Source organism: Populus alba, chromosome 13, assembly GCF_005239225.2.
Source record: "Populus alba chromosome 13, ASM523922v2, whole genome shotgun sequence".
In the NCBI taxonomy this organism is placed as follows: Eukaryota; Viridiplantae; Streptophyta; class Magnoliopsida; order Malpighiales; family Salicaceae; genus Populus; species Populus alba.
In genome coordinates this window covers 10,657,337-10,685,318 of record NC_133296.1, presented here as the reverse complement: position 1 = coordinate 10,685,318, position 27,982 = coordinate 10,657,337, and the positions used below count along the sequence as shown (strand labels likewise).

Here is a 27,982-nt window from a genome sequence, read left to right as displayed (position 1 = left end):
ACGGCCACTACAATGGCTGAAATTTGGATAAATCAGTCGACTCATCATATGATTTTTTGTTAAAAAGATTTTTTCATCCACCCCAGTTGCAACCAAAAAACAAATAAGAGCCCTAAAAAAATAGACTAGGTGGGCTAGGTTGGCTTGCCAGCCGAGCAACATCTAACCTTTGCTTCTTTTTTTTTTTCTTTTTTTTTCTAAAATACTTTTTTCTAATTCTTTTTTAAAATTAATGATTTTTATATGATTTTGTTTATTTATATTTAAATTAATATCATTTTTCTTTTTTATTTTGTTTAGAGAGAATTTTATAAATGACTGCTTTTTTTTATTATTATGTATTTAAATTTAAAGAGTTTTTTATAATTAATTTATAATTTGTTTTATTTTTATATAAATAAATTATATTTTTTAAAAAATATTTTTAATATTGCAGCATTCATAGGTGTTTATTTACGCGGTAGCTTCTGCTTTTAAAGCTGACCGCGTAAACATAACGTTTAATAACAAAAAATTTAATTGCTTTTCATGTGAGACCCATGTGTATTATTACTTGAAACGGTGTTTCATGAGAAGCAGCTGCTTCTCACGTCTGCAAGCAGGTGAATATAATTCACCTAGGAGCTGTTCACTCCAGGTGAACAGTATCCATGTGAATTAGGCATTGTTCACTTGGTGTGAATTGCACTGTTCACGTGCTTTTTATTTTTTATTTTTAAGGGTGTTAATTTTTTTAATAGTTTTTTTTTATTAAGAAAAACACTAGTTTAGAGTGAATAAAATTCACTCGTAATGTGATGTGAAAAATATTTTTTTCTTGAAAAACTAGGATAGAGTGAATTAAATTCACTCGCACTGTAATATTAATTTTATACCTGATAATATTTTATCTACGCTCAAAAAATTATGAAAACTGTAGTTCTTATCGGATGAATTTTATATGTAATGGAATTATAAATAGTTTAATAGAAGAATAAAAAATATTTTATATAAAGTATTTTTTATTTCATGATGTAATAGGAGTAATTAATTCTACAATATTTAAATTTAAAAACCATCAATATTAATATATATTATTTTAAATTATTTTATAACCTGAATTTCAAAAGCATTCTTAACCAAACACATTAAACTATTTTTTTTTAATCTCAATTTCAACCACAATTTTAACCAAACACTTATTTTTTTTAAACCAACCTCAATTAAAAGTACTTTTTATAAAACAACTTTTTTCAAACTATAATCACAACAGCTATCTTAATACCAAACCAGAACAACTATTTATAATGTTTTTAACTCAAACTCAATTCATGTGTATCCATCGCGCCCGATTGGACCGTACAGTGTGATTCTAACTTCTACCTTGAAACTATCGATGCCAAATCCATCACAACTATCGTCTGTTAACCACAGCACTCGGACTCCGTGATGCCAAGGCCCACCACCGACGGGTGGTACCTCTTCCTCCGAAGCTTCAGCTCCAGCATTCATCCCCAACTCCCCAACTCAACCCCGGAAGCCACCGATCTTTTCAACAAGGTGCGGGTGCTCTCCACCCGCGGCAACATCAAAGAAGCACTCTCCTTCTTCTACAGCACACCACAACTAAACCAGTCTCAACAAACCTATGCCACACTCTTCCATGCCTGTGCATGCCATGGGAACCTTAAACAAGGTCAATATTTACACCAACATATGATTTCCAAAAACCCCAAAAACCCACAAGACCTCTTTGTTACTAACCATCTTATTAATATGTATGCCAAATGTGGTGACCTGGACTGTGCACGCCAAGTGTTCGATGAAATGGGTCGCAGAAATGTGGTGTCTTGGACCGCGCTCATTTCTGGGTATGCCCAACATGGGCGAAGTTATGAGTGCTTTTCCTTGTTTTCTGATATGTTGGTGGATTGTTATCCGAATGAGTTTGCTTTTGCGAGTGTGATTACTTCTTGTGATTACGTTTGTGGCAAGCAAGTGCATGCCCTCGCGTTGAAAATGGGGTTGATTGCTAGTGTTTATGTGGGGAATGCTCTTATTACAAGATATAGCAGAAGTTGTGAGGATAATTTTGTCGGTGATGGTAGCGAGGCCTGCCGCGTTTTTGAGTCAATGGAGTTTCGTAATCTTGTTTCTTGGAATTCAATGATTGCCGCGTTTCAACATTGGAAACTTGGGGGTCTAGCTATTGGAATTTTTTGCCAAATGCATAGTGGTGGAGTGGAGTTTGATGGTGCTACTTTGGTCAGTGTGCTTTCTTCCTTGAGTGAGAGTTATGATGGCGATAATGCTGACGTGGGTCTGAAGGGTTGTTTTCAATTGCACTGTGTTAGTATCAAACGTGGGTTTATGTTGAAAATTGAATTGGCAACTGCATTGGTGAAAGCTTATTCGGATCTTGGAGGGAAGGTTTCTGATTGTTACAGGCTCTTCATGGAGACAAGTAGTCGGGATCTTTTTTTGTGGACTGGCATTATAACAGCATTTGCTGACCGTGAACCAGAAGAAGCACTTGTACTCTTTCGTCAGATGTACAGGGAGGGCTTAGCACCCGATTGGTGTACATTTTCAATTGTGTTAAAAGCTTGTGCTGGTTTTGTGACTGAAAGGCATGCTTTGGCAGTTTATTCTCAAGTAGTTAAAGCTGGGTTTGAGGATGACAGAGTGCTTGCAAATACCTTGATCCATGCCTATGCTAGGTGTGGCTCCATCTCTTTTTCGAAACAAGTTTTTGATAAAATGAGATCTCGTGATGTTGTTTCCTGGAACTCGATGATCAAGGCTTATGCTCTACATGGACAAGCTAAGGAGGCATTGCATCTCTTCTCAGAGATGAATGTCAGACCTGACTCTGCAACGATGGTTGCTCTCCTCTCAGCATGCAGCCATGCAGGATTAGTGGAAGAAGGAATTAACATCTTTGACTCAATGTCCATGAATCATGGTGTTTCTCCACAACTTGATCACTATGCCTGCATGGTGGATATTCTAGGTCGAGCTGGGCTTCTTTTGGAGGCAGGGGAGCTTATAAGTAGAATGCCAATGAAGCCTGATTCAGTGGTTTGGAGTGCACTGCTTAGCTCATGTAGGAAATATGGCGAGACTCAGTTGGCAAAATTAGCAGCAGATAAACTGAAAGAGTTGGAACCTGGAAATTCGTTAGGCTATGTACAGATTTCAAACATTTACTGCTCTGGAGGTAGTTATAATGAAGCAGGGTTAATTAGGGATGAAATGAATGGCTCTAGAGTAAGAAAAGAACCTGGTTTAAGCTGGATAGAGATTGAGAATCGAGTACATGAGTTTGCCTCTGGAGGTAGGCGTCATCCTCAAAGAGAGGCCATATATGCTAAACTTTATTCACTGATTGGGCAGTTAAAGGGGGTAGGCTATGTGCCGGAGACAAGCTTGGCCTTGCAAGACATAGAGGAGGAGCATAAACAAGAGCAGTTGTACCTCCATAGTGAGAAGCTGGCCCTGGTGTTTGCTCTGATGAGTGAAGGTAGTTTGCGTTGTGGTGGAGGTGTAATAAGAATCGTGAAGAACATCCGAATTTGTGTGGACTGTCACAACTTCATGAAGTTAGCATCAGATCTTCTCCAAAAGGAGATTGTGGTGAGAGACTCAAATCGTTTCCACCATTTCAAAAATAGGACGTGCTCTTGCAATGACTATTGGTAACAAATGAGCACCATCGACCAAAATCACCGGTTTCCACCTGCTTCCTTCATGGTTCATCGAGCACCTCCTGAATGAATGCGAGTTATTCTCCAAATTCCCTCATCAACTTCTGTCGGCCTGTGATATCTTACAATGGGAAATATTGGATATCATAGTGCTGAATTTTGCATGAATTGGGTGGAATTATAACAATGCTATTACTCTGAAAAGCAATTCAGATTCTTCTGAAGCCAACACAGTTTGATTATGGAATGCATTGTTTGTCATGGAGATATTTTATGGCAGTGACTACAATTGATCCAAGTGATTGGAGCAATCCCCAATGTTCTTGGCCATGTATCTGCGCTGAGAATACAATCATCTCAACAGAAACAATTTTGTTAGCTCGTCTGCTAGTTTTAACCAACGTCTTGTAGCTGTGAATAGTTGGACCGGAGTATGGACAGAGGTTCCAAGAGTTGCGTGAGGTTCTATGAAGTGTAAAGATAGAGCTTCTATGAAGATTTATCTAACTGTTCATGATTGGCAACATGGCATTCCTGTTAATTAAAATAAAACACAGTTTTGAGATTCTTAACAATTGTTTCAGATTGTTTGAGAATCTTGGCAGCTGAAATTCCAAGACATCATCCTTACTCATTGACGAAAATCAAGGTTCTAGTGATCTTGCTCCATTTCTCAAGTGGGCTGAGAACCAAGACAAGCAATAATGTGGTGCTCACAATGATAAAATGTTATTTCATGACGTTTGTGGATGTCTTACTGCACTGCTTATCCAAACAGAGAGATCCTCAAAGACATCATGTCGTTAGCATCATCATCTTGGTCTTTGACTCGGCTTCTTTCCAAGTAAATATACTTCACCAGCTTGCTGATACTCTCTCTTGCAGACATCATTTTCTACCAGCCTTCACAGTACAGTGTAAAGGCTTGTTCATGGAGGAAAAAGCTCAAGCTACCAGTCCCAAGTTTTGATCAAAGCAACAAAAGATAGAGATCGTGAAGCTATTTAATAGTTTTGTTTAAATGAAGTTGGCCATGGTTCTTCTGCAGATGCTGCACCAGAGAAGCGGGACCTACCTACTTTTGTTATTTATTTTCTTAAATAACAGATCAGATATTAGCCGCGGAAGGGAAGTGGACACAAGAATGTGCGCATTTCTATCACTGATGCATAGGCGTCACCTACCTACTTACCTGGCTGCTAATAATGTTGAGTTGTTGACAAGATACGCACCAATGAGATTTTTATGTCCAGAATATTCAGTTCGCAAAATGCATAGTCATCAGACGAGCGGATCTGCGGAGTTCAAAATGATGACATTTTTATTTTTAGATAAAAAAATTAAAAATATATTTAAAATTAATTCAATTAAGTTTCATCTAAATTTGAAATAATTAACTGGATCGATGCAATCACCAGCTTGAAATCAAGTTGGCGAATTACTTGAGAATGCCCCACGTTTGTGCTTCTTAACCATGTTACCTTTTTATCAATTGATCGAAACATTTTTATCCTTAATGTTACTTGCAAATTTTAATTATAAATAAATATTAAATTGAAAAAATTAAAAAATAAATATAGAATAAAATATTTAATTTTGTAAAATGAGTTATGTACATAATTATGTTTAATAACTTTGTTTTTTTAAATAAAATTTTTTATTTAACCAAATCATCATCCATGCCAATAAAATAATGTCTACCTAATAATTTTTTTATTTAATCAATTAATTTAATTTAATTAAAAAAGAACAATAAATAAAAAGACTCATGATAATCCAGGTAATTTTTAAAATCAGTGAAAAATCATATAGAAAGCAAATAGAAAAAAATCATCGGAGCTAAAACTCTAATTAAATAAAAATTGAAGATGAAATTAAAAAAAAAAAAACATGAGATTAAAAACAACAAGCAAACCTGGGTGAATTTCCTAAATCCGGGTTGATTTTCTAAACCGACAATCTGTAAAATCTTAGACCCGGGCTAAATAAAAAAACTAAATTCCCAACCAATTTAATAAAACAAATAACAATAAAATAATGAGGATCAAATATGATTGGAAAGAAAATTGAAGAAGGATGAAATATCAAAAACAAAATTCCAATTATAAAAATTAATTCAACCAAAACAAATATCAATAAAAAAAATAAGGAACAAATTTGATATAAAAAAATTAAAGGACAATGAAATTAAAAAAATAATTTTATCAATTTTTTCAAATAAAATAAATAGCAATTAAAAAAACTTAAACCAAATCTAAAGGGAAAACAAATTGAAGGGTTGCTTTAAAACTCGGTAGGTCCATATAAGAAAATTAAGATGGAGAGAGAAAAGAATAGAAAAAAAAGAACATCAACATCAAAATCAAGTTCGCTACCCTTGAAGCCATTGTTTGGCCATTAAGAGACACCGCATGTGCTACTCAAACTACATAGCTATAAAACTCATGTGCATCGTACGTGTTAACCTCTTTTCAAAGTATTTATATTTTTGCAATTACAAAATTGCCCCTTTGCTAACAACATAATAACAAAAAAAGAATCGAATGAAAATATAAAAATGCTCTTGGATGTAAGTTAAAGAAAATTATACTTTTAAGGATATTTAAGTCATTTTATTATACTTAAAAAAATATAAAAAAAAAATACTAAAATGACTATGTAGGCAAACTTTAAAATTTTGTAAATTATATGGTAGAATAGTTGTTTTATTATAGAAGTAAAAATACTTAATTGCCCTATTTGAATTTGACAATGACCAATAAAACCTTGTGAAATTATCTAATATTGGGAAAGTACTTTAGTAATGAATAGTGCTTTCCCCCAAATGTTTTGGTGTGGCTTTACAAAAAAACAAAATTGTCTATTTTTTTTTCTTTGATTTATTTTCAATCAATGTTTTTTTTTTTGTAATTTTATCATTTAATATTAGATTTATTTTTTTATTGGGTTATTTCACTCTCATGACACAAATCACGAGTTTGAAGGGTTAACCCGGTTGGCTAGGTTTTTTTTTTCTTATTTAACTTTTTTTTCTCAATTTCATCATTTAATATTGGGTTAATTGAGAATTAGGTTTCATGATTTATTTTCTTTTCTTTTCATTAGGTTATTTTAATCTCATGATCTAAAAATAGTTCTTAATGGATTAACCTAGGTTGACTCAGATTGTTTTGTGTGTTTTTTGTAATTGAACTTTTTTTTTTCAAATTTATCATTTAATATTAGATCGGTTGACAATTGAGCTTCTTAATCTGTTTTAATTTATTTTCTATGATGATATCTTGGTCTCATGATCAAGATCATATTGGTATTTTAACTCCGGTTAAATCATGTTGTTTCCTTTTATTTTCTTTATAAGAGATTATTTCAATCTCAAGTCCTTCAATATTGAATTCGTTTTTTATTAGGTTGTCCATGTCTCATGACTTAGGTTACAGGTTTGATAGGTTAATTTAGTTAACTTAGTTTTTTTTTTTAATTGTTTTTTTTAGTTTCATCATTTAATATTGTGTTTGATTAAAAATTAGTCTTCATGATTTACTTCAATTTGATTTTTATCAATTTATCATGACTTTATTGTTAGGATATTACCACTCATGTGCAACATCTGCAATCTATCGTCTAGAAGAGGACGACTGCCATTGTCAAACAAAAAAGGCTGCAAAGATGGGAAATAAATATGCTAGCTTGTGATAGTTAAAGAGGGTTGTTGGAGTAGCCTAAAAGTCATAAGGTTGGGAACCATCGATGTTGACAATGAGATGGAGCATGTCTCCCATTCTTGCTTATAAATAGACACCAATAGAGTAGCATATTGAAGAGCTAAAAAATATGAGGAAATATAGGAAATGGTGAGTTGCCAAGGGCAGTAAGCAGTGTCTGCCATTGCAACATTGTTAAGAGAGAAATGAGTGCAGATCAGAAGAAAAGGGAAATACATGAGAAGAGAGAAAGCGGAGTGGCTGCTAAGGGCAGCAATGTGAATGAGGGATGGAAGTTGAGTTGAGTGGAAGTGATCATCCTCCTCCATGTTATGTGTGTATTGTATCCTTTCTTTATCCCTAATAATATAGATTGCTCTCGTGGATGTAGGTAATTTGCCAAATCACTTTAAATATCATATCAGCGTGCTCAACCTTTAAAGAGTAATGATCATGAACACCACCGATCATAAAACCCCTACACTTATAACCTGATAATAGTGTTTAACAAGTTAACTCATATTGCTTAACTCATTTTTTACGGGTCGTTCGAGTTGTTCTTTGACTCACAAAGTATATCTAGTCACATCATGTTAACTTTCATATGATTTAAAAAAATTTCCACTAAAAAAGCATTAGCGATATCAGAATATATTTTTTTTATGTTTAAGAAAAAATTGACTCGACCCATAACGTGGCATGGGTCAATGATCTAGTACATACATAAAGCTAAAAACTTGTGGTGTTTTTACTATTCAAAAAAATAATATTCACCTTCTCACATTTACTATGGATTACAATAATGCAATTTTAAAAAAAATTCAATTTGATCCCCAAACTTGTTATTGCACAATTGAGCCATTTGAGACCAGATTAGAGTCTAATTGCATGTTTCTTTGTAAGGGAGAGTTGAATTGAAAAAAATAGGAGTAAAGTGAAAAAAAGCAGGTAACATAGGTGGCAGATTGAAATATTTTTATTAAAAATTCATTTGAGCCCCCTATTTTTTTATCCATTAGGTTATTGGTCCCCATACTTTTACAAAATTCAATTTTGATATCAAACTTTATTTTACTCATTTTTCAATCCTTTGTTTTGGTTGGAGGAGAGAGAAGAAGTCACTAGATTCTAGTTTAAAGAGAGAAAGTATTTGTTTATGAGGAATCTGATCACCAAAACAGTTGTTTTTGTGTCAAATGATTCCTTATGATAAGTAGAATTAAGATTGTGTGTTTTTTTTACCTTAAAAACACTTAAAAAAATCATATTTAAGCTTAGAAAGGTTTTTTTCTTTTTTCTCCAGGTGGATTTCAGGTTTTAAGGTGTTTTTATGTTTTTTCATGGCCATGGATTGATTTAATAAGGTTTCTAGGGTGTTTTCTAAGTGTTTTAGGCAAAATAGGTTTTTAGATTAAAAAAAAAAGGACCTCGTTTTTTCAACCATAACAGTGGCTAGATTCCAGGGATGAACAAGCGACACATCAATTTATTTTCTGATTTCTGTCCTCATTAAACCTTTTTTAAAAAATATAGGGACAAGCTTTAGGCCTGACTTGATTCTTTTTAAAAATAAATTTTGAATTTTTTTAAATAATGCATTAGTTGTTTTTTTTTCTTCAAATAAATCTTGGGTTTATGTTTTAATTCCTTTATGATGATTTTTTTAATGATATTGGGTATGTTTAATTTTTAAAGAGGTATGAAAAATTCATATGTAATTTTTTTTGGAATTTTATATAGATTAAATTTGTTTCTTTTTATATTAATTTTTTATAATATTTTCCATATGTGCATGTTTGCATTTTTTTGTATATTTTTATTCAATAAATTTTATGTGTGTGTTGATTTCTATTATAGTTTTAAGTGTTTTTCTATTACAAATTTATTTTGATAAAAATATTCATTAAACACAACATGGTAAATTATCTATGCTGCAATGTTAAATATTTTGATCTTCATTTGTTACTTAATTTTTTATAGCATCTCAGTATTAGGTTGATATTTTATTTTGCGATAAGTTATTATTATTATTATTATTATTATTATTATTATTATTATTATTTATCATGTAGTTAAATCAAAAATAGTTTTGGAATAAAAATTTTAATCTCACTGGAGTCCATAACCCGGTTCACAGGTTTGGCGTGCTAGCTTGGGTTACTCAGTCCATAGATTTGATGAGTTCACCTACTAATTGAATATGCCTTTTTGGTTTTGGTCAATTACTTGTTTTTAATAGTTTTTTCTCAATTCTATCATTCAATATTGGATTGGTTGAGAAATAAACTGCATGCTTTTTATTTTTTTTTAGGGTTATCACTGTTTCAAATAAGTTTTTATTGTTCGGTTGGTGCTCATGACCATATATTTTTATCATATAATTTAAAAAATATTTTATAATATTTTTTAATTAAACTCAATGGAGTCAATGACACGATTTGCTTGTAAAATAAAATCGATCTAGTTTGTCATTGTGTCAATAGCTTTTGTGAAAAAAAGTTATTATCTTATAGTTTTGTTAAAAACTAAGTCATGTTTTTATTAGTCATAAGATTGCACTTTGATCCATGAAATTAATCAATTTAATTTGGATCGACTCCTACGCGATTTAGTTTGGAACTTGAGATAAACCAAAAGTTAGGTTGAGAGATTTCAAGATTAACCTATTAAACCAAGTTTAAGAATATAGCAAAAATTTTCTTTGCACTTTTAATATTTTTTTATATATTTTTAAAAGTTTGTCTGACTTGGAACATTAGCCAATAATTTTTAATAATTTTTATTAATAATTAACAGATTATGTAAAAACACAAGTCTCACCCACAAAAACTTCTCCATAAAACAAGTATAACTAGATATCACTTAAACAGGGGAAGATATAAAAATATAGAAAATTGAAAGAAATTTCAATTCTTTACACAAATAATTTATTTCACAAGATAGTAATTTTTTAAAAAATATATTTTTTTTTATTTTAATGTATTCTAAAAAAATTGTGTCTCTAATATTTTAAGTATTTTTTATTTTAAAATATATTAAAATAATATTTTTTTATTTTTTAAAAATTATTTTTCATAATAATATATCAAAAAAAATAAAAAAATAAAAAAAATTAATTTTAAATAAAAAATTTAAATTTTTAAACAATGCGGCTTGAACAGTGTATCCAAACAATTCCTTGGTCCAAGTTTTACAGTTTTGAGAGTGGAAAAAATAATAAAATTAAATAATTAAGAAACACACAAGCCAGATATGAGAATGAATCCAACTAATTTCGAAATAATTCAATTATTCAAATTAATAAAAGCACGAAAAACAGCTAATTAACGAAGGAAAAAATATATATAGAGAGGTCAAAAATACAAAGAAAAAACATTCAAAACATTTTTCTTGTTAGACCTAAACGACCACCTGATCTCACCACCACTTGATACCACCACCACCACCACCACCACCACCACGTCTCCTCTCCCTCCACTGACAAATCTAAAAACACAACCGGATGTTGAAAAATCCACAGATAAAGATTGCGTGTGTAATAAAATTTGATTGATTGATTAGAAAAACTAGTCAATTCACGAAAACAAAATGTCTCTCAACATGAAATCATTTACACAAGCGCTAGCCAAAACGGCAGCGGTCATCGAAAAAACCGTACAAACCACCGTCCAAGAAGTAACGGGTCCCAAACCCTTGCAAGACTACGATCTCCTTCACCAGATCGGCTCAGCTGGACCCGGTCTCGCTTGGAAGCTCTATTCTGCCAAGGCAGCGCGTGAGTCAACGCGCACACACCAGTACCCGACGGTTTGCGTGTGGGTTCTGGATAAGAAGGCGTTGTCGGAAGCACGAGCGCGTGCGGGTTTAACGAAGGTGGCAGAGGATACGTTCTTGGACGTGATTCGAGCGGATGCTGCGAGGTTGGTTAGGATTAGGCATCCGGGAGTGGTTCATGTTGTGCAGGCTTTGGATGAGAATAAGAATGCGATGGCGATGGTGACGGAACCGCTTTTCGCGTCGGTGGCGAATGCGATTGGGAATTTGGAGAATGTGGGGAAAGTGCCTAAGGAGCTCAAGGGAATGGTGAGCTTTGATAATGAATTGTTTATGTTTGTTAATTTGAACTCCATTTTGTTAAAAATAATGTGCATAGTGGAGTGATTAGAAATAGGCTTAGGTTGTGGGTATCCCTAATAGGATTGATAGCAATACCATTCGGATAAAAGATGAAGTTTAAGGTTGCACATGAAGGCATTTTGTAAGGTTAATCTGCATTTTTGCTACCAAAACAGTTAAAGAATACCTCTCGAATATCATTTTAAGTGCCTCCACTCCCTTTTGACTTACTACAGGCTGGGATGCAATTGATGTAGGTTACTTGGAAAATAATATTAATGACTTTGAATGGTTTGTGCAATAGCTTTTTATTGTGATTAGAACTTTAAAGCTGAAATGAATTAGTCATGGAATTCACTAAAATATTAAAAGCAAGTGTTAAGAGAAGTGGATAGTGGAGAAAGGACAGTCAATCTCATTAAAAGCTTGTCCGCTATGACATGGTGGAAATGCATTATGAGATGTTACCAGGAAATCTAGGAACTCCTTCAATAACATGCTAACCTCATCATGAAGGAAATCAAATTAGACTCTATAGAGTTTGGAAGTCTCTCTAGGTACAATTGCTGGGCATCATCTCTTCTTCCTTACCCTTTCAAGGGTTTCAATGACTTAAACTGTTAGACTCTTCCAAGTTGGTATGGCTCCAAAGGAAAAGACTTCGGTGGGAAAATAATCTCTTATAGTACATCAGCCTATATCTTTATCTTGTTTAGACCAATGGAATTTATATATCCAAAGATCTTGTTATCATCTTATGAGCAGTGCTTGCTTTTGGGCTCTTTATACATTCAAAGATCTCGTTATCATCCTATGAGCAGCGCATGCTTTTGGGCTCTAACTCATCATTCTACTGTTCCCATCAATATAGGTGGTAAGCATTGCATTACGAAAGTTTTTGTTTTGTAGGAAATGGGCTTGTTAGAGGTGAAGCATGGCTTGCTACAAATTGCAGAATCCTTGGACTTCCTCCATAACAATGCACATCTCATTCACAGGGCTATATCTCCTGAGGTAACTTCTCATTTTGCTGCCCCCCTCCCTCTCCCCGTCACATAAAGGTTTTTTAAAGTGATAGGCCATGTAAACATAAAGTTTTTTTTTGAAGGGATGGGCCATGTAAACATGACATCAGTACAATAATATGTTTTGTGTAATCCCTTTACTTCTATCAAACTTCTCTTGGTATGATAAAAAAAAACTTGGGAATTTCTTGAAATATCTTCTCAACTTGGAAATTGTTGTCTGGAAATTGAAAGCTCTTGTTTTTATGAACACCCAACTGTAAGTTTTCAATTTCACAATCAAGATAACAAACACAATTTGACTATCTTAATTGTTGTGGAGAACCTGTCACTAATCCTTGTCATTAGGGGTTAATGTATCTAACAATAGATTTATAACTTGCAGAATATTCTAATTACTTCAAGTGGAGCGTGGAAGCTTGGTGGATTTGGTTTTGCAATAACAACAGATCAGGCTTCAGGCGATTTGGCTAGTTCCCAGGCCTTTCATTATGCTGTGAGTTGAATTTTTTGTTAGGTTATGTTTCAAGAATTATTTTTATTTTGGTCCTGCTTGCCCTTCCCCTTTCCCAAATAAAGACAATTTAGGTTTTCCTCTAAATCATTTTGGCCACCTATTTAAAGGTGTTTTGCATGACACAGCCATCTTAGATTGACCTATCCTCAATTCTCAACTTGGTGTTTTTCAAATAGGCTTATACCTTGTTGTGTCATTTCCTCTATTATCACTCATTCAGACACCATCCTTTTCCAACCATGGTTATTTTATGAACATTTTATCTATACAGCTGGCCCTACCTCCATCCTATGTACTTCACATGGTCTACTTATTGATTTACTATGACCAACCTACAAATCGCACCTCTTTCCTCTTTCATATCCCACCATATTGGCTCTTAAATAATTGTTACTGGTGGCAACTTAAAAGGTAAAGCCACTTCTCTAAACTCCCTTGAAGCAGTGTAAAAAAGAAAGACAAGTTCCACAGCAACTGCTTTGAGAGGGATGAATTGTTAAAGTTCTTGCTTTTTGCCCCTCCATCCAAGTGTCCCAGATCACTTCAAAAATAGCCCATTTTCATATCATATCGAGATCCTTCTTCCCCAATACCCACGAAATACATGAGCAGAAATCCTCTATCCTCACCAGGGGCCAACCACTGTTCATCATCAAAGGCAAAGAACCTGTTTACCATATGCCCCTTTTGTGAAGTTCTTTATTCAGTTTCCTTGTGTAGTATCAGAAAACATACTTCAAGCAAAGATTTATCTGTTATTTCCTGTTTTACCTGGATTTCCAGGAATATGATGATGAGGACTCTATGCTGCCCCTTCAGCCATCACTGAATTACACCGCACCTGAACTAGTTAGGAGCAAAGCACCCTCAGCTGGATGCTCTTCTGATATTTTTAGTTTTGGATGCCTTGCCTACCAACTGATTGCTCACAAACCTTTGTTTGACTGCCACAACAATGTGAAGATGGTAATTTAAATTTTTTGCTTTCTCTGAGTTATTGACATTGAATGTATCTAAATGTGCTTCTATTTTTTCTAGAAACAAAGAAAAAAGTTTTAAGTTATATGCTTATCAAATCTAAAGGAGAGTTCCCCTCCAACTTATTGTTTGATCAATGGACTCTATCTGACCTTAGCAAGTGCATTGAATTTTATTATTCCTTAAAAGAATGTAACAGTGCCTGTAACAAATTGGTCATTGATATGCAATTCCTACAGAACTAGCCAGTTGAACCATTGATACTGCAACCCCTTGGTTGCTTCGCCTTGTGATATCTAAGGCATTAGAAACACACATACATCCTTCTATCATCCTGTAAACTAAGCTACATCAGTATAAAAAAGCCTGCATTAGTCCCCTTATGCGGTTTCTTTTTGTCCTGAAGTTGTCCCTTTTTGAGTTGAAGTCATTGAAGTGAAATTTGAACATGCAGCTGAAAAATGTTCTGAATTTCTTTTCCAAGGTTGGAAAGCATGGAAACAATTGATATGGGACCTAATGAAAGCAAAGCTTGTCCTAGTGAGGAAATAGGCTTATCAGGTGTCATGTTACCCAAGTCCTTGTTAATGACTCTCACCTTTAACAATAACACTTCTACCTTCGCATTTATCAATTTGTTTTTCTTTTCCTGGCAGGGTGTGGGTTCTTTTACTTTTCTCTTCCTGTAAAATTAACTCTTATAAGGGATGTTCTATGGAGAATGTCCATCACAATTTTTTTTTTTTAATTTTAGAATGTCTTGGGAAGCATATGTTTGTTTTCTCAGGTGGGATATGATTTGGGAAAACAATTAGGATGCAAAGCACTTCATGGTCAGGCACTTCGTGGGTTTCTATTAAGAGAAAATGGAGGCATAGCTAACTGGGAGATAAGATTTTTTCCTGCTAAACATGAGAACCTGAAACCAAAACAGAGAAGAAAACTAGAATATCAATGCTCTCCAATCTCTCCAGTCCTTTTGGATTTGTTCTTAATTTGTTCTATTCCATATTGTTGTAACAAAGGTGACACAGAACACAGGTTTGAGAACAGTAAGATTTCAATTAGTCTCTAGGACTGGAGCATCGGACAGTCATAAACTGTTTTTAACGCCATCATCCACATTATTTTTGTGCTATTGGACCCCATTTCAGTTTCAGATTATATTTTATCAACTCTGTTACAAGCAAAGATAATGAATTTTAATTATTTTTGTTTTTCCTTTCTGCAGTACATGAATACCTTGAATTACTTATCCAGTGCAGCTTTCTCCTCTATTCCACCAGAATTAGTTCCTGACCTGCAGAAGATGCTCTCTGCAAATGAATCTTTCAGGCCAACAGCTATGGATTTTACAGGTAAAACATGAGCCTTTAGGATTCTGTCATTTGTTTATATGCATATCTATCTGTCTATATATAGAGTTTCTCTTTTCACACATTAATGTCCAAGCTTTGGTGGGGAATGTAATAACATACTAGAACAAATTGATGTGTACGAAAGAAACAGAAAGTTGGAGAGATGTGGAGTGTAGTTTAATGTAGTCTGCTGTTCCTTTCTGTAAGTAAATTTTCATGAGAACCCATAACAAAAGTATTAAGGATTTAAATCCTCTCAAACCTATATGTTCGATTCAGAAAATCTTTGAAGTAAAGATATTTCATATAAAGACAACTCCACTTAGATGCTCATCGATGGATTGTTTTTGTCCCCATAGTTAAATTGAATGATATGGCAATTACTATTTATATAATTCTGGTATGCGCTTGCCTTTTTTAAAAGTCCAAGGCACTTGTCAATCATCCATACCAATTTTCTGTTGCCATTTCTTGTTTTGTCATTCTATATCATTCCACTTTCCACTTTCTTGTAAATCTTTCAAGTTTTAACAGAACATGGGGAATTCTCTGCATTAGAATTAACAATATATAGTGTTGAGTATAATTTTTTTATCCAATGGACTTGATGGAATGTTAACCATTTTTGAGTGGCTGTCTCAACCCCTGCAACATTATAACATTGCAGCTTGTTTTAGTTATTAGAAGTTGTTTGTAAAGAAAGAGTGTACCTTTCTTAATTTTTTCTTGTTTATCTTATTGTTCTTAAGATCTATGTTCTCTTGTTGCAGGTTCTCCTTTTTTCCGGAATGACACTAGGCTGCGCGCTCTTCGCTTCCTAGACCACATGCTTGTATGCATTAGAATTTTATCTTGATTAGCACTTGTTCTGGGATAAATTTACTTGGGATGCGCTTGAGAATAATTAAATTTCATTGAGAACATGTGTGGAAATTATATACTTTTCTGACTGATCCTATTTCTTACAGGAAAGAGATAACATGCAGAAGTCTGAGTTCTTAAAAGCATTATCAGATATGTGGAAAGACTTCGACACCCGTGTGCTGCGATATAAGGTTATAGCTTTTGTTATCTACTCATATTGTCTCTTGTTCAATTTTCTAGTTGGGTTATATAGCTATATTTTTGAGGTTATATGTTCAGTATAAACATTACTTTTGTACTCAAGGAAGCCCATTGAAAATTTTAACCACTTACAGATTTTTATACGAACAGTGCTTTGTTTTTACCTGCATGCGTATAAACATCCATGTTTTCAATCACGTGGTTGAGCAATGCTAATTTTAGGATGCTGGATTTATGCTTTACTTCGAGCTTTTATTTCATTCTGGTATTTCTTTTGTCACAACAAGAGGTCAAGTTCACTAAAAAAGATTTTCATGCAGGTTCTTCCACCCTTATGTGCTGAACTTAGGAATATGGTCATGCAACCAATGATTCTCCCCATGGTTCTCACCATAGCAGAGTCCCAGGTACTGCTCATAATCCCTAAAGTAGGGAGCTGGTGGTAGTGGTTTGGGGCAAGATGGTTTGGTGATGGTATAGACAAACATTTGATGGACAAATTACAGGCTTAGGTGGAAATATTGTGTGCACATTGATAGAGGCATACTGCCTACTAGCATAAAGAGATAGAATGTCTACATTTCTAATTGTAAATGATGTTCCATTGTTACTTCTGTTGGTTCTGGGAAAAATATTTTAATTGGTGTTATTTTGGTAGAGTTAATAGCTCTCTCTCCTCCTGCCCTCCTCACCTTCTTTAGCTTTTTATGCTTTACAAAGTCCAAATACATCTGAAGTAGAGTTTATGTTTTAATCTTGTACTGGAATTTTTTTGTCATGTTGATATGGCATTTGCTTGAATGGCTGAGTCTGAAATAACTTTTATATTAGTTTCTCTGTTGAGAATGTTATGCTAATTTAAATTTTTACTATGGCAAGTTTCATTAACTTTTCAGACTATTAATTTCCAGTCACCCATTCTCTCTGATATGGAAGTAAAACAAGGGATTTTTCTTCATACAATATATATATATATATATATATATATATATATATATATATATATTTTATCTTCCAGTTATTATTAAGATTCATTAATGTCTTACAAGCTGGAAAAGCAATTTGATTTCTTAATATCTATTGTAGGATAAAATTGACTTTGAGCTATCAACACTTCCAGCTCTCATTCCTGTCCTCAGTACTGCTGCAGGCGAGACACTACTGCTGCTTGTGAAGCATGCTGAACTTGTTATCAACAAGGTAACTATATGTGCTGTTCTTGTGCATGGTGGATTTAAGGATGTGTTGCATATGGTGTTAAGTTGCTTCTAGTGCTAAGTTTTTTGATTTTATCTATATTTTATTGGGTTCAGGAAAATGAAAAGATTGGCAAATTGAAAGGTTTATAAGTTCATCTTCATGTTCACCTAGTAATTGTGCGGAGTGCCCAAGAATAGTATTTAGTTCATTAGACCTGATCATATGACTTTAGGGGTTTTTTTTGGAAGGATTTATTAGTTGGTCATATGATATTTTTATTGGAAGGCTTTATTCATATTTTTTTCCTGTCCAATTAGTTTCTTTCATCTCGTAAGAAAATCATTAAGCAAAAACTTCCTGTTCTTGTGGCTATCTCCTTGCAAAATGCAAGGTGATTGTGGGGTTATGGTCTCAGGTTCAAGTCCAAAGTGCAGGTGGGGCAGCACATGGGCATCTCTCAATGGAAAAAATAGCAGATTTATTTGAATGATGAAAAGCTTCTTGTTGAACAAGTCTCAACAAATTATTATTCTAAGTTCTGTTACTCATTAGCCGCTATTTTCAGTGTCATACTTTTTCTTAGTTGAAAGGGGTTAGCTGTACCTAGAGCATCTGGTTCCTAAAAAATTTGATACTCTCAACTAGCTAGTTGAGAAATGTATATGTAATTCTCATTCATGGGGTTGGAAACATTAATTGAAACCTTTATAAAACAACTCACTTGTTGACGCTTTTATCTTTTTTTTTTTTTATGTTTTTTATAAATGAAAAACACCAAAATCCTTTTGAGAAGCATCTGAATTTTAGTTAGGCATGGTGCTAAAATTTCTTGATAGAAACTTCAATCGGAGTATTGAGTTTCCTTCTCCCTTTATGGCCTTACCCCATTCCTTATAGCCTTTTTTGTTTTTGGTTTTTTAAACATGTGACATTGAGAATCATTGTTAAAATACCTTGCTTATTTCAATAAAATATTTGATACTAATATTGTTTGTTATGCAATTATTGTAGACTAGTCAGGATAACTTAATATCCCATGTTCTGCCCTTGCTCGTTCGAGCTTATGATGATACAGATCCGCGCATTCAAGAGGAAGTTTTGAGAAAATCATCCTTTCTTGCCAAGCAACTAGATGTTCAGGTGACTGCCATCTGTATGAAATTATGAATGTGCCCACCCACACACACACAATATGTGGCATTTATGTACTTCCATTTTCATTTGATAATCATTCTTATGGAATCTTTCATTTTTTATTCTTTTTCCTGTAACCATTCTTTTACTTTGGAGTTGTTTTCACTTCGCACATGATCTCTTTCAAGTATGCCTTTCTTGCTTAATATAAATGCATGCCATCTTTTCCTAGGAAAACAGAAATTTTGTTCGTTTTATTGGTAGAAGTTTTCTGATACCCAATGACTTGATGTATTAGACTGTTATAACCCAAAACACACGCAGGTTGAGGAGGGTGGGTCCAATTAGGAGAGCATGTGAAATATAATAAATTCATCTACATCTAAATTTTTCTTGGCCATTAAACTCTGCAATTCATTGAGCCCATATTCAATTTGCAAAGAGTTCTTCTGTATCGTTGTGTTCTTGTTTCCAATAGCTATCATTGTTGTTACCGGTAATTGTGATTGAGGATCACCACAATGTTATTGAGAAACTCTATTTTTCCTTCCTTCTCTCTCTCTTAGTAATTTAAAGTGTTTTGACATCAGTTATAGATTCTTTCCAGTCATAACCAAAGAAAAGTTGCTTTAAATTTGCTTTTTAAGAAAAATACTTAAATTGAATAGAACATTTGGTGACAATGCTATAGAAGCCACTCTTTCTCTGTATTTTCTAAATTCCGTAAACCATCAAGTCAAAATAAATAATTGAAAGATAGTTTTGACTTTTGAATAAAGCAAAATTTCAACTTTAATCAAAGAGTAATTCAAGGATTTAAGTAAAAAGTAGTCCAACAGAACAATTTTCAAGTGTTTGCAATTTTTCTCTGGGTCAAACATCAATAACCAACTTAAATCATATGTTGTCAACACTCAGTTTAGTAGGACAAATTTATAAGTTGCTTGAGGCCAACTAACAGTGGTTCACCTATAAGAAATATCATTTAAGGATTGAAATGGAGAAAAAATGAGTACAAAACAACTGATAGTTTTTATAGAGTTCAACAAATAAAAAAAATCCAAACTGATATGGATGGAATGCTAGAACAAAGCTGAATGTGGATTTTTGCCTCTTTAGCTGATATGACACGTTAATTGAGTTGGATAAGTTGGTATAGTTTGGAATGGCTCATGTTATCAAAGACGATGATTATGAAGTTGGATCTGTTATGTGCTTTCTCTAGGTTTGACTAATGGTTATATTTGGAACTCCACACTGAAAGATAGAATTTTATCCACTGCTGATATTAATGACTTGCATCTTTGTTTAGCTTACATAATACCCTTGTGCAAATAGATTATGGAAGAACCCCATGCTTCTTATCACCTCTCTCTCTCTCTCTCTTGTGACACTGACTTGTGTGTGCGTGTGTGGCATGCCAAACATGGAATCTCTATTATTAAGTGTGTACATCTGTCTTGTCTGCTATAATAATTGTGGTGTTTGTGTTGTCTGTTAATTAATTCTAGATATTGGTAGTTTGGTCAGGATGCCCTGGAAGGTTTTCTTTAGGTTAAACACAGAATGTTAATAATAAGTTTCGTTGACATCTGGTTGGTTTATCTGATAAAGAAGTTCCTCGGTGCAAATTAAGGGAAATGGGAGAGACTGGCAGGCAGTCTAATAAGAGGGAGTGGTTCACTTTTACTTTACTTTTTTTGAACATCCTGCTTACTCTATTAGAGAAAGGTGTATATTTTATTACTCTCACACGCATGCCTAGAACCAGCCTCATGGCAAGTTCAACACATGGAATTGATAATTTTTAAGAAATCTTGTGGATGGCTTATTTTCTCCAAGAGCTTAAGCTGTGGCTTTATTTTACTTCATTCATTTAATATGATATTTCTTTTATTTATTAAAACACCAGTTTATGCCAACTCCCAAATAGTTCCTAACCATTAATCCTTCCCCCCCCCCCCCCCATGGGGAATTGAATTCTTTAATTAATCTCAATGTTGTGGTAGCATGGCATTGTGAATAATCAAAGTTCCTTGTTACCTAAATATTCCAGTTGCTTGGACCATGGAGGTTATATAAATAGAAGCAAGTCCACAACTCATAAATTTACCCTAGTCGCTTATATATATATATATATATATATATATATATATATATTGTGTGTGTGTGTGTGTGTACACGTGTGTTTGTTAATAACTTGCTGCATGACGGGGCAGAAACATTTGCAAAATGCTACTAAACAATGGTTGGTAACTTTTTATTGGCATGCCTTACTGGAGAGGTGCTGAAGTTCTTACATACAGTGTCTTAATATATACTCATTTTAAATTATTTTCAGCTGGTGAAACAAGCAATTTTGCCTCGTGTTCATGGATTAGCTCTCAAAACAACTGTTGCTGCGGTATGTATGTTTTTGAGTTTACAAGTTAATTCATATTAGATTAATAGAGTTGAATTTAGTTAATCTTTTGTGGAGTTTCCCAGCAAGAATTTACTAGAGCATAGGTTAATTATATACGTCTTAGACTATCCTCAGTGTGAGGTCATATCACTACATTCTTCTAGTATTTGAAAGTCTATTCAGTAATTAAAGTAGGTTTTTAACTGTTCTCTGTTTCAATAGGTGATCCTGTGGGCCTTGGGGGTATATAATCTGAAACTAACTGTATGTTTATATTGGCAGGTAAGAGTCAATGCTCTGCTATGCTTTGGAGATCTTGTTAGCACACTCGATAAACATGCTATTTTAGATATCCTGCAAACAATTCAACGTTGTACGGCAGTTGATCGTACTCCTCCTACCCTTATGTGTACCCTTGGTGTTGCAAACTCAATTCTCAAGCAGGTAATGGTATCTGGTAGTTGACTATCTTTTGCAGCTATATTAGTATTCATCTCCATGTGGTATGTATAGAAATTATTTCTCATTTTCCTGGTTAATTCTTGTCAGCATGGAGTAGAATTTGTTACGGAGCATGTTCTTCCACTTCTCACACCTCTGCTCACTGCTCAGCAATTGAATGTTCAGCAGTTTGCCAAGTATATGCTCTTTGTGAAGGATATCCTCAGGTATTCAGCATTTTGTTGCCCCCACAGACCACTAAACCCTTTTCTACTATCCGAAGAATAAAACCGCTGTTCTTTCATCATCTTAATTCTCTTTTTCTAAGTAATTTATCTATTAATGTTTTCTGCACGAACATGCTAATGAATTTACCTTTATATATATATATATATATTTGAAACTTGGGGTTTTTATCATAGGATGATAGAAGAAAAAAGAGGAGTTACAGTAACAGATTCTGGAATTCCAGAGGTGAAGTCATCATCTTTTCCCAATGGGATTCAGCCTCCAGCCTCAAGCAAAACAAGTGGTACTGTTGCACCAGCAGCAAAGGGTAGCACCTCATGGGATGAGGATTGGGGTCCTGTCTCAAAAGGATCTGCCACTGCACATCGGGCTTTAGCAAGCAACTCAGCACCTACTCCATCTATTTCTGCTAATCAGCCAGTTCAATTAACATTTTTGCAATCAGAATCTCCCATGACATCTGCAGTTTCCAGTAAGCAAACAGCCGTATCATGCCCTCCAATCGATATAGAATGGCCTCCACGGGCATCTTCAACTGTAACTCAGATAGATATTGGAAACAAGCAAATGGATGCAGGAGCAACATCCACTTTCAAGTTTTAATGAAATAGATCCTTTTGCTGATTGGCCTCCAAGACCAAGTGGCATTTCTAGTGGTTCTGGGGCTTTCTAAACAATGGCACAACAGGACTGCAGCCAAATAGTTACAGTTCAAATTTGATCACAAACACACCCGACATTATGAATTTCCAGAACAAAGGAAATATTAGCTGGGCCTTCAACAACCAAAGTTCATTGGATCCATTGAAACCAAATCAAGGCACTTCTGCTGTGAATTCTGGTAGTTTGAACAGTGGTCCTAATCCCCAAAGCTCTATTGGTTTCTTGAAACAGAACCAGAATACATCAATTCTGGGTTCTTATAACAACACAAAGCCGACAGATCTTGGATCCATATTTGGTTCCAGCAAGAATGAGCAGACTGCAATAAAACTTGCTCCACCCCCAACAAGTGCCGTGGGCAGAGGAAGAGGAAGAGGGAGGGGTGGCACATCAACCTTGAGGTCTAGCCATGCAAAGCCACAATCTGAACAACCCCTCTTCTAGATTTGCTATAATGAGTTGGATTGCCTTTACCATATGAGAAGAGGAAGAAGAGATCTGGGAAGTGCACTCGTTAAGTAAAATCATCCAATGCGCAGAGACGGCTGTGTTATGTCAAATGTTGAAGATTAGATATTCAGCCAGTAGGTATTGGAGATTGTGTGGTTTGTTATTGATTACTGGTTGTGGCTGTGAGTTTGTAGTATGTTGTGATTAAAACTGTTAAGCAATATTTCTTTTCTTCACTTTGTAATTTTGTATCAAGCCGTTGTTCAATTGAGATTTTGATATCGGGAATAGCTTTGGCAGGAAAATTGTATTCTTCAAACACACCCAGTTTCCAACTGGTAGAAATAATAAAAAAGATGGAGACTGTTGCACATTCTGGCCGCGATGTAGAGATTGGTATGAATTCTATTTAAAAGTGATTTTTAATTAATATATATATATATAATATATATATATATTATATATATATATATATATGTATATTACAATAATATATTTTTTTATTTTTTTTTCTCTTATATTACATATTTAAATAATAGTTGTGGAAATTGAAGCCTAGCTTGTCCAGGTCTTAAACCACAAAAACTACTTAAAATACAATTGGTCTGGTAAAGCTTCTCAGGTTAACTTTAAAATTACTCGGGGAGTCTTTTTTTTTTTTTTTTTTTAGTTTAATAAACTTGAAAAATATAAAATTAGCTTTATGAATATTTAACTTTTTATTTTTTTATAGTTTAAATTTACATTTGTTTTTTAATTTTTAAACTTGGAACAATTATATATAATTTACATTAACATAACTTATTTCTTAATATTTTGATGGGAGATAATTATACTATATTTTAAATTTTTATATATTTTTTTATAATTTATATTTACATGAATTGTTTTCAATTATTTTATATGAGATAATTATATTAATTTCATGGCTCGTATTTTTTTATAGCCTACATAAATATACATTATTTCAAAACTTTTCCTTGTAAAATATTAAAACCTCAAATATATATATATATATATTTTAAATTAAACTGGGTCAACCCATGTGACTTGAAATTTGGTTTTTTGACTGGGTTAATTTTCAAGTTATATTTAATAATTATGATTAAAATCATTTAAAAACACGAAATATATTATTTTAATGCTTCTTAATGTAAAAAAGCAAATTTAAAAATAAATTTAAAAAGCAGTTAAGCACTTGGGTGATTAGAAGCTAAAGCTGGCCGTATCAATAATCGGAAAGCTCTAGTGGGTATTCATCTCTAACTCAAATCCATTCCTATGGTTATGTCTTTTACTTTTTTTTTTGTTTGCAATGAAGGATTTATGTTGATCTTTCCATTTGGCTCGAGTATAATCTTTGTTGTTCATATCTAATCGGATTGCCTGAAAGTTGACAAATGCTTGACTTGAGTTGTCATTAAACCTCTTTTCTCGTAGGTTCATACACTCAACTTTTTAGAGAGAGGAAGTCATATTTTCTATGAAGGACGGATGATTCTGATTTTTAGACCCAGCATTATGTTAGAGCCATCGTCAAGGTCACTGTCTGGTAGCCATAGCCAGACTATTTATAAAAAAACAAGGGCATAGTTTTGAAATCCAGCCTGATTTAAGACTCAGTTGTTCTGGGCTAGAATCAGGTCGGGTTTTAAAAAAATAATAAAAAAATAACTGGGGTAATCCGGCGATTTGGTTTCAACTTGTTAGCTTTTTTTTTTTTTTTTTATATTAAAATAATATCATTTTGATTTAAAAAAAGAATTGATCCGGGCGACTCGGTCAAAACCCTGATGACCCAGTCAAAACCCTATAACCCGGTCAAAACCCGGTAACTCGATCAAAACCTCTATCTCACTAGCTTCATTGAGATAATGGACTACTTGACTACCCATATATGTCTATCTTCTGCTTCTAATCTTTCTCTCACTAGCTTTATAGACATAATGGACTTCTTGAAATGCTTTTCTAACTCAATCCTATATATACATTCAAGTTCAGCTTCTCAGTATGAATTTGTTCGAGAGTCGTCATCTTACTAGATTGTTGAGCAAAGACATTGCTTGTTGGTGGATTTTGAGATAAAACAATCTTGTATCCATCGTAATATGATTCCAAGCATTCAGCCAAGATTTGCCAAACCAAGCCACCACCAAACGTCCTTCCATTTCTAGCAAGGTTGTAGATGCTTGTATATATAGACTATATTCAAGAAAGAATCCCTCACACTTGTACTGTACCCTGGATCCTTCCCCAAATTCAGCAAAAACCAAAGGCTTCTTCAATATTGTCTTTGAGTCTATCCAATGACTTGACATCCACCTTTGCATGAATGCCATTTGGGCATTACACAACAAGAATTCACAGTTTTACCGACGGAAATATTCCGTCGGTATCTGATTGATAGTACGTCGATAAATTATTTACCAACAAATTACCGACGGAATAAGTCTGTCGGCTTACCTTTCGTCGGTGATTCCACATTCCGTCGCTATAGTGGTCGGCAAAACAAAAAAACCATTTACCGACGGTTTTACAGACAGAATTTGCGCGCCAAAAAAAAAATTCCGCTTCAAAAATACCGACGGATTGTTATTCTGTCGGTGATATCACAATTCACCGACGGTTACTTTTCGTTGGTAAATTTGTGGGTGAATTGTTGAAATACCGACAGAATATACCGTCTGTAAATTCGTCGGTAAGTTATAATACCGACGGAGTAATTCCGTTGGTAAATCCGTTGGTGAGTCATGAAAACACCGACCGAATTTATCCGTTTGGAAATTTGTCGGTGATGGTCATGGCTACTATCTAATGCCGACGGATTTAGTCCGTCGGTAAATCCCTTTGTAATTTTTTTTTATAATTATTTAGAATACATAATATAAAATGATATAAATTAATGGTAATAAAAACCAATTATGCAAATAAAATTTATATTAAGCATCAAAAACATAAAATGAAAGATAAATAATATTCATTACAAAATGAAATTGTTCAAAAAAACATTAAATGAAATTTTAAATGTAAATAATGTTTATAAAAAATTAATATAAAGGAGGATGAGGAGGGTCAGGAGGAGGAGGAGGCTGGCTGTTATGCGCCCAACTTGGATTGGGTGCACATGTTCCACCTTGTGCCATGTTGATGAGCATTTGACGAAGCTCTTCATAGGCCGCTCTTTGTTGTGCAAATTCTGCTGTATATTGTTCTTTGAGTTGTGTGTACGTCTCTGATAGGTGGTCTCACCTTTGGTGCAAGGCCACGAACTCCTTAGATTGGGAGCTCGATACTGATTGGGAGCTCCCGATGGTTGAAGCAGTACGGGTCGTCTGCAAGTTGTCGGCCCTAGTATTGGAGAGCCTGTAAACCGGATTCTTATCGGGTCCACTTGACAATCCAGCCTCCATCCACAAATCTGGATCGAATTCCGGATGGGTCGAAGGATCATCCCAGTATGTCTCCCTCAACCGATTATTATATGTCTCTTGAAAATAAAAAAAGTAATCATCATATTCAATTCAATAAACATAATAATAACTTACAAAATAAAATGGTTGAATAAACATACCACAAAATGTTGAGCGCGGCTGTCAACGAACTGTTGCACTCTTTTTTGGCGGTCTTGACTCCGCACGCGTGTCTCCACAAACAGCTCCATAGGGCTCGGCTCACATCCAAGAGACGTAGCCTATAATGAAAAAAATTTATTAACAACAAATTAATTGAACGATATATTTCATTTAAATTAATCTTACCATCCGTTTCGCATATGCAGCGAACGGAACAGAGCCGTCGGTGTGTGTTGTCACCGAGCCATGAATTGACCGATTCCGGTTGCCAGTACCGGACTGTGAGCGTCATGTGAATCGCTCAGACGTCACGTGCTCAAGATAGTGCGGCCATATATCCTCCGGGATGTATATCGGTTTGAAATCCCTCCAAACCGTAACATCGTTCCAACTTTGGAACCCCCTATCTCTCGCAATTTTTTTGCCTTTTTTGGGCTTCGTACCAAAAATCACGCAACCTACTTAACGTAATAAAAAATTACATTTCGAAACATAAATTTTTTTGTAAAAAAAAGTTGTATTGTTTTCGATGTTACCTAGGTGTCGCGTGATTTTCCCACACCCTCCTTACAACATTGTTATGTACCTCGTTCCAGCAGTATCGATTCTGTGTATAATTTTTTTTTTAAAATGTTAAAAATTATATATTAACACGAACCTCAAATCTGGAAAACCATACATTGATTTGAGGCATCCATTCAGGATGCCTCGATATCTAACTCTATTGAAACAATGGAATCTCTATCGACGCTTTAAATGCCGATGATATTACTTAGGCGGCCTCAATGTTTGTGAACCTAAAAAGAATTGAAATTAATTAAATAGTGACTTCATAAATTTATTTTAAATTTGTTTTTTTTTTTTTGAAAAAACTAAAACCTTAACAAACTTACATTGAAAGATCGTCCTTCCATTGTGCCTCGTACTTGCGGGTCCATCGATTCCGCTGCGAAGGCTCGCCGCTTCTACGATGTGAAACATCGTTGGAAGAGGCAGCATCAGTTACGGCGCAAGTGGTGTAGGTGCCTCTTCTTAAGAGGCACCTAAGGATATATCTTCGTCGCTGCTAGACGAACTAGATGCGACCGTACGTGAAGCTCTGGTTTTCATTCTCTGCGTCTAACCAATTTTATATAAATAATTATATAATTCAATTCAAATGTTAAAAAAAATTCAGCAGCACCTCCCCTATACTTAGATACTACCCAAATCCACAAACCTGCAAATATAAACAATAGCCACAACCAATTGACCCAATCTATACTAATTATTCCAACATATTCAATTACTAAATCTAAGATAAATTCAACATTAACAATATTAATTGAACAAATTATTAAATAATTATGGCAATACAACAATAAAATATATTCAATACGTAGAGGAGTTGAATGTGATTGTGGCATTTCGGTGTAATTATTTA

At 34.1% G+C, this 27,982-nt stretch overlaps 2 protein-coding genes across 2 annotated transcripts; both read left to right on the top strand.

Annotated features, from left to right (window-relative positions):
• Positions 1 to 1,327: 1,327 nt before the first annotated feature.
• LOC118034477 (pentatricopeptide repeat-containing protein At1g71420) lies at positions 1,328 to 5,325 on the top strand. The gene has a single exon (XM_035039778.2). It carries the CDS (start codon positions 1,429 to 1,431, stop codon positions 3,679 to 3,681), a length of 2,253 nt encoding a protein of 750 aa, XP_034895669.1. The 5' UTR covers positions 1,328 to 1,428; the 3' UTR covers positions 3,682 to 5,325.
• Positions 5,326 to 10,749: 5,424 nt separating this feature from the next.
• Positions 10,750 to 23,323, top strand: LOC118034476 (SCY1-like protein 2 A). Its single transcript, XM_035039777.2, is given in 16 exon segments — positions 10,750 to 11,470; positions 12,413 to 12,517; positions 12,914 to 13,024; positions 13,829 to 14,011; positions 15,255 to 15,381; positions 16,152 to 16,213; positions 16,350 to 16,436; positions 16,767 to 16,853; positions 17,533 to 17,646; positions 18,658 to 18,786; positions 21,122 to 21,184; positions 21,467 to 21,628; positions 21,734 to 21,852; positions 22,048 to 22,464; positions 22,466 to 22,544; positions 22,547 to 23,323. Coding segments are annotated over 16 exon segments (2,775 nt in total). The 5' UTR covers positions 10,750 to 10,975; the 3' UTR covers positions 22,982 to 23,323.
• Positions 23,324 to 27,982: the final 4,659 nt, after the last annotated feature.

Coding starts and splice junctions, on each gene's coding strand:
- LOC118034477 (XM_035039778.2), top strand. CDS start 1,429: ATGCCAAGGCCCACCACCGACGGGTGGTACCTCTTCCTCCGAAGCTTC.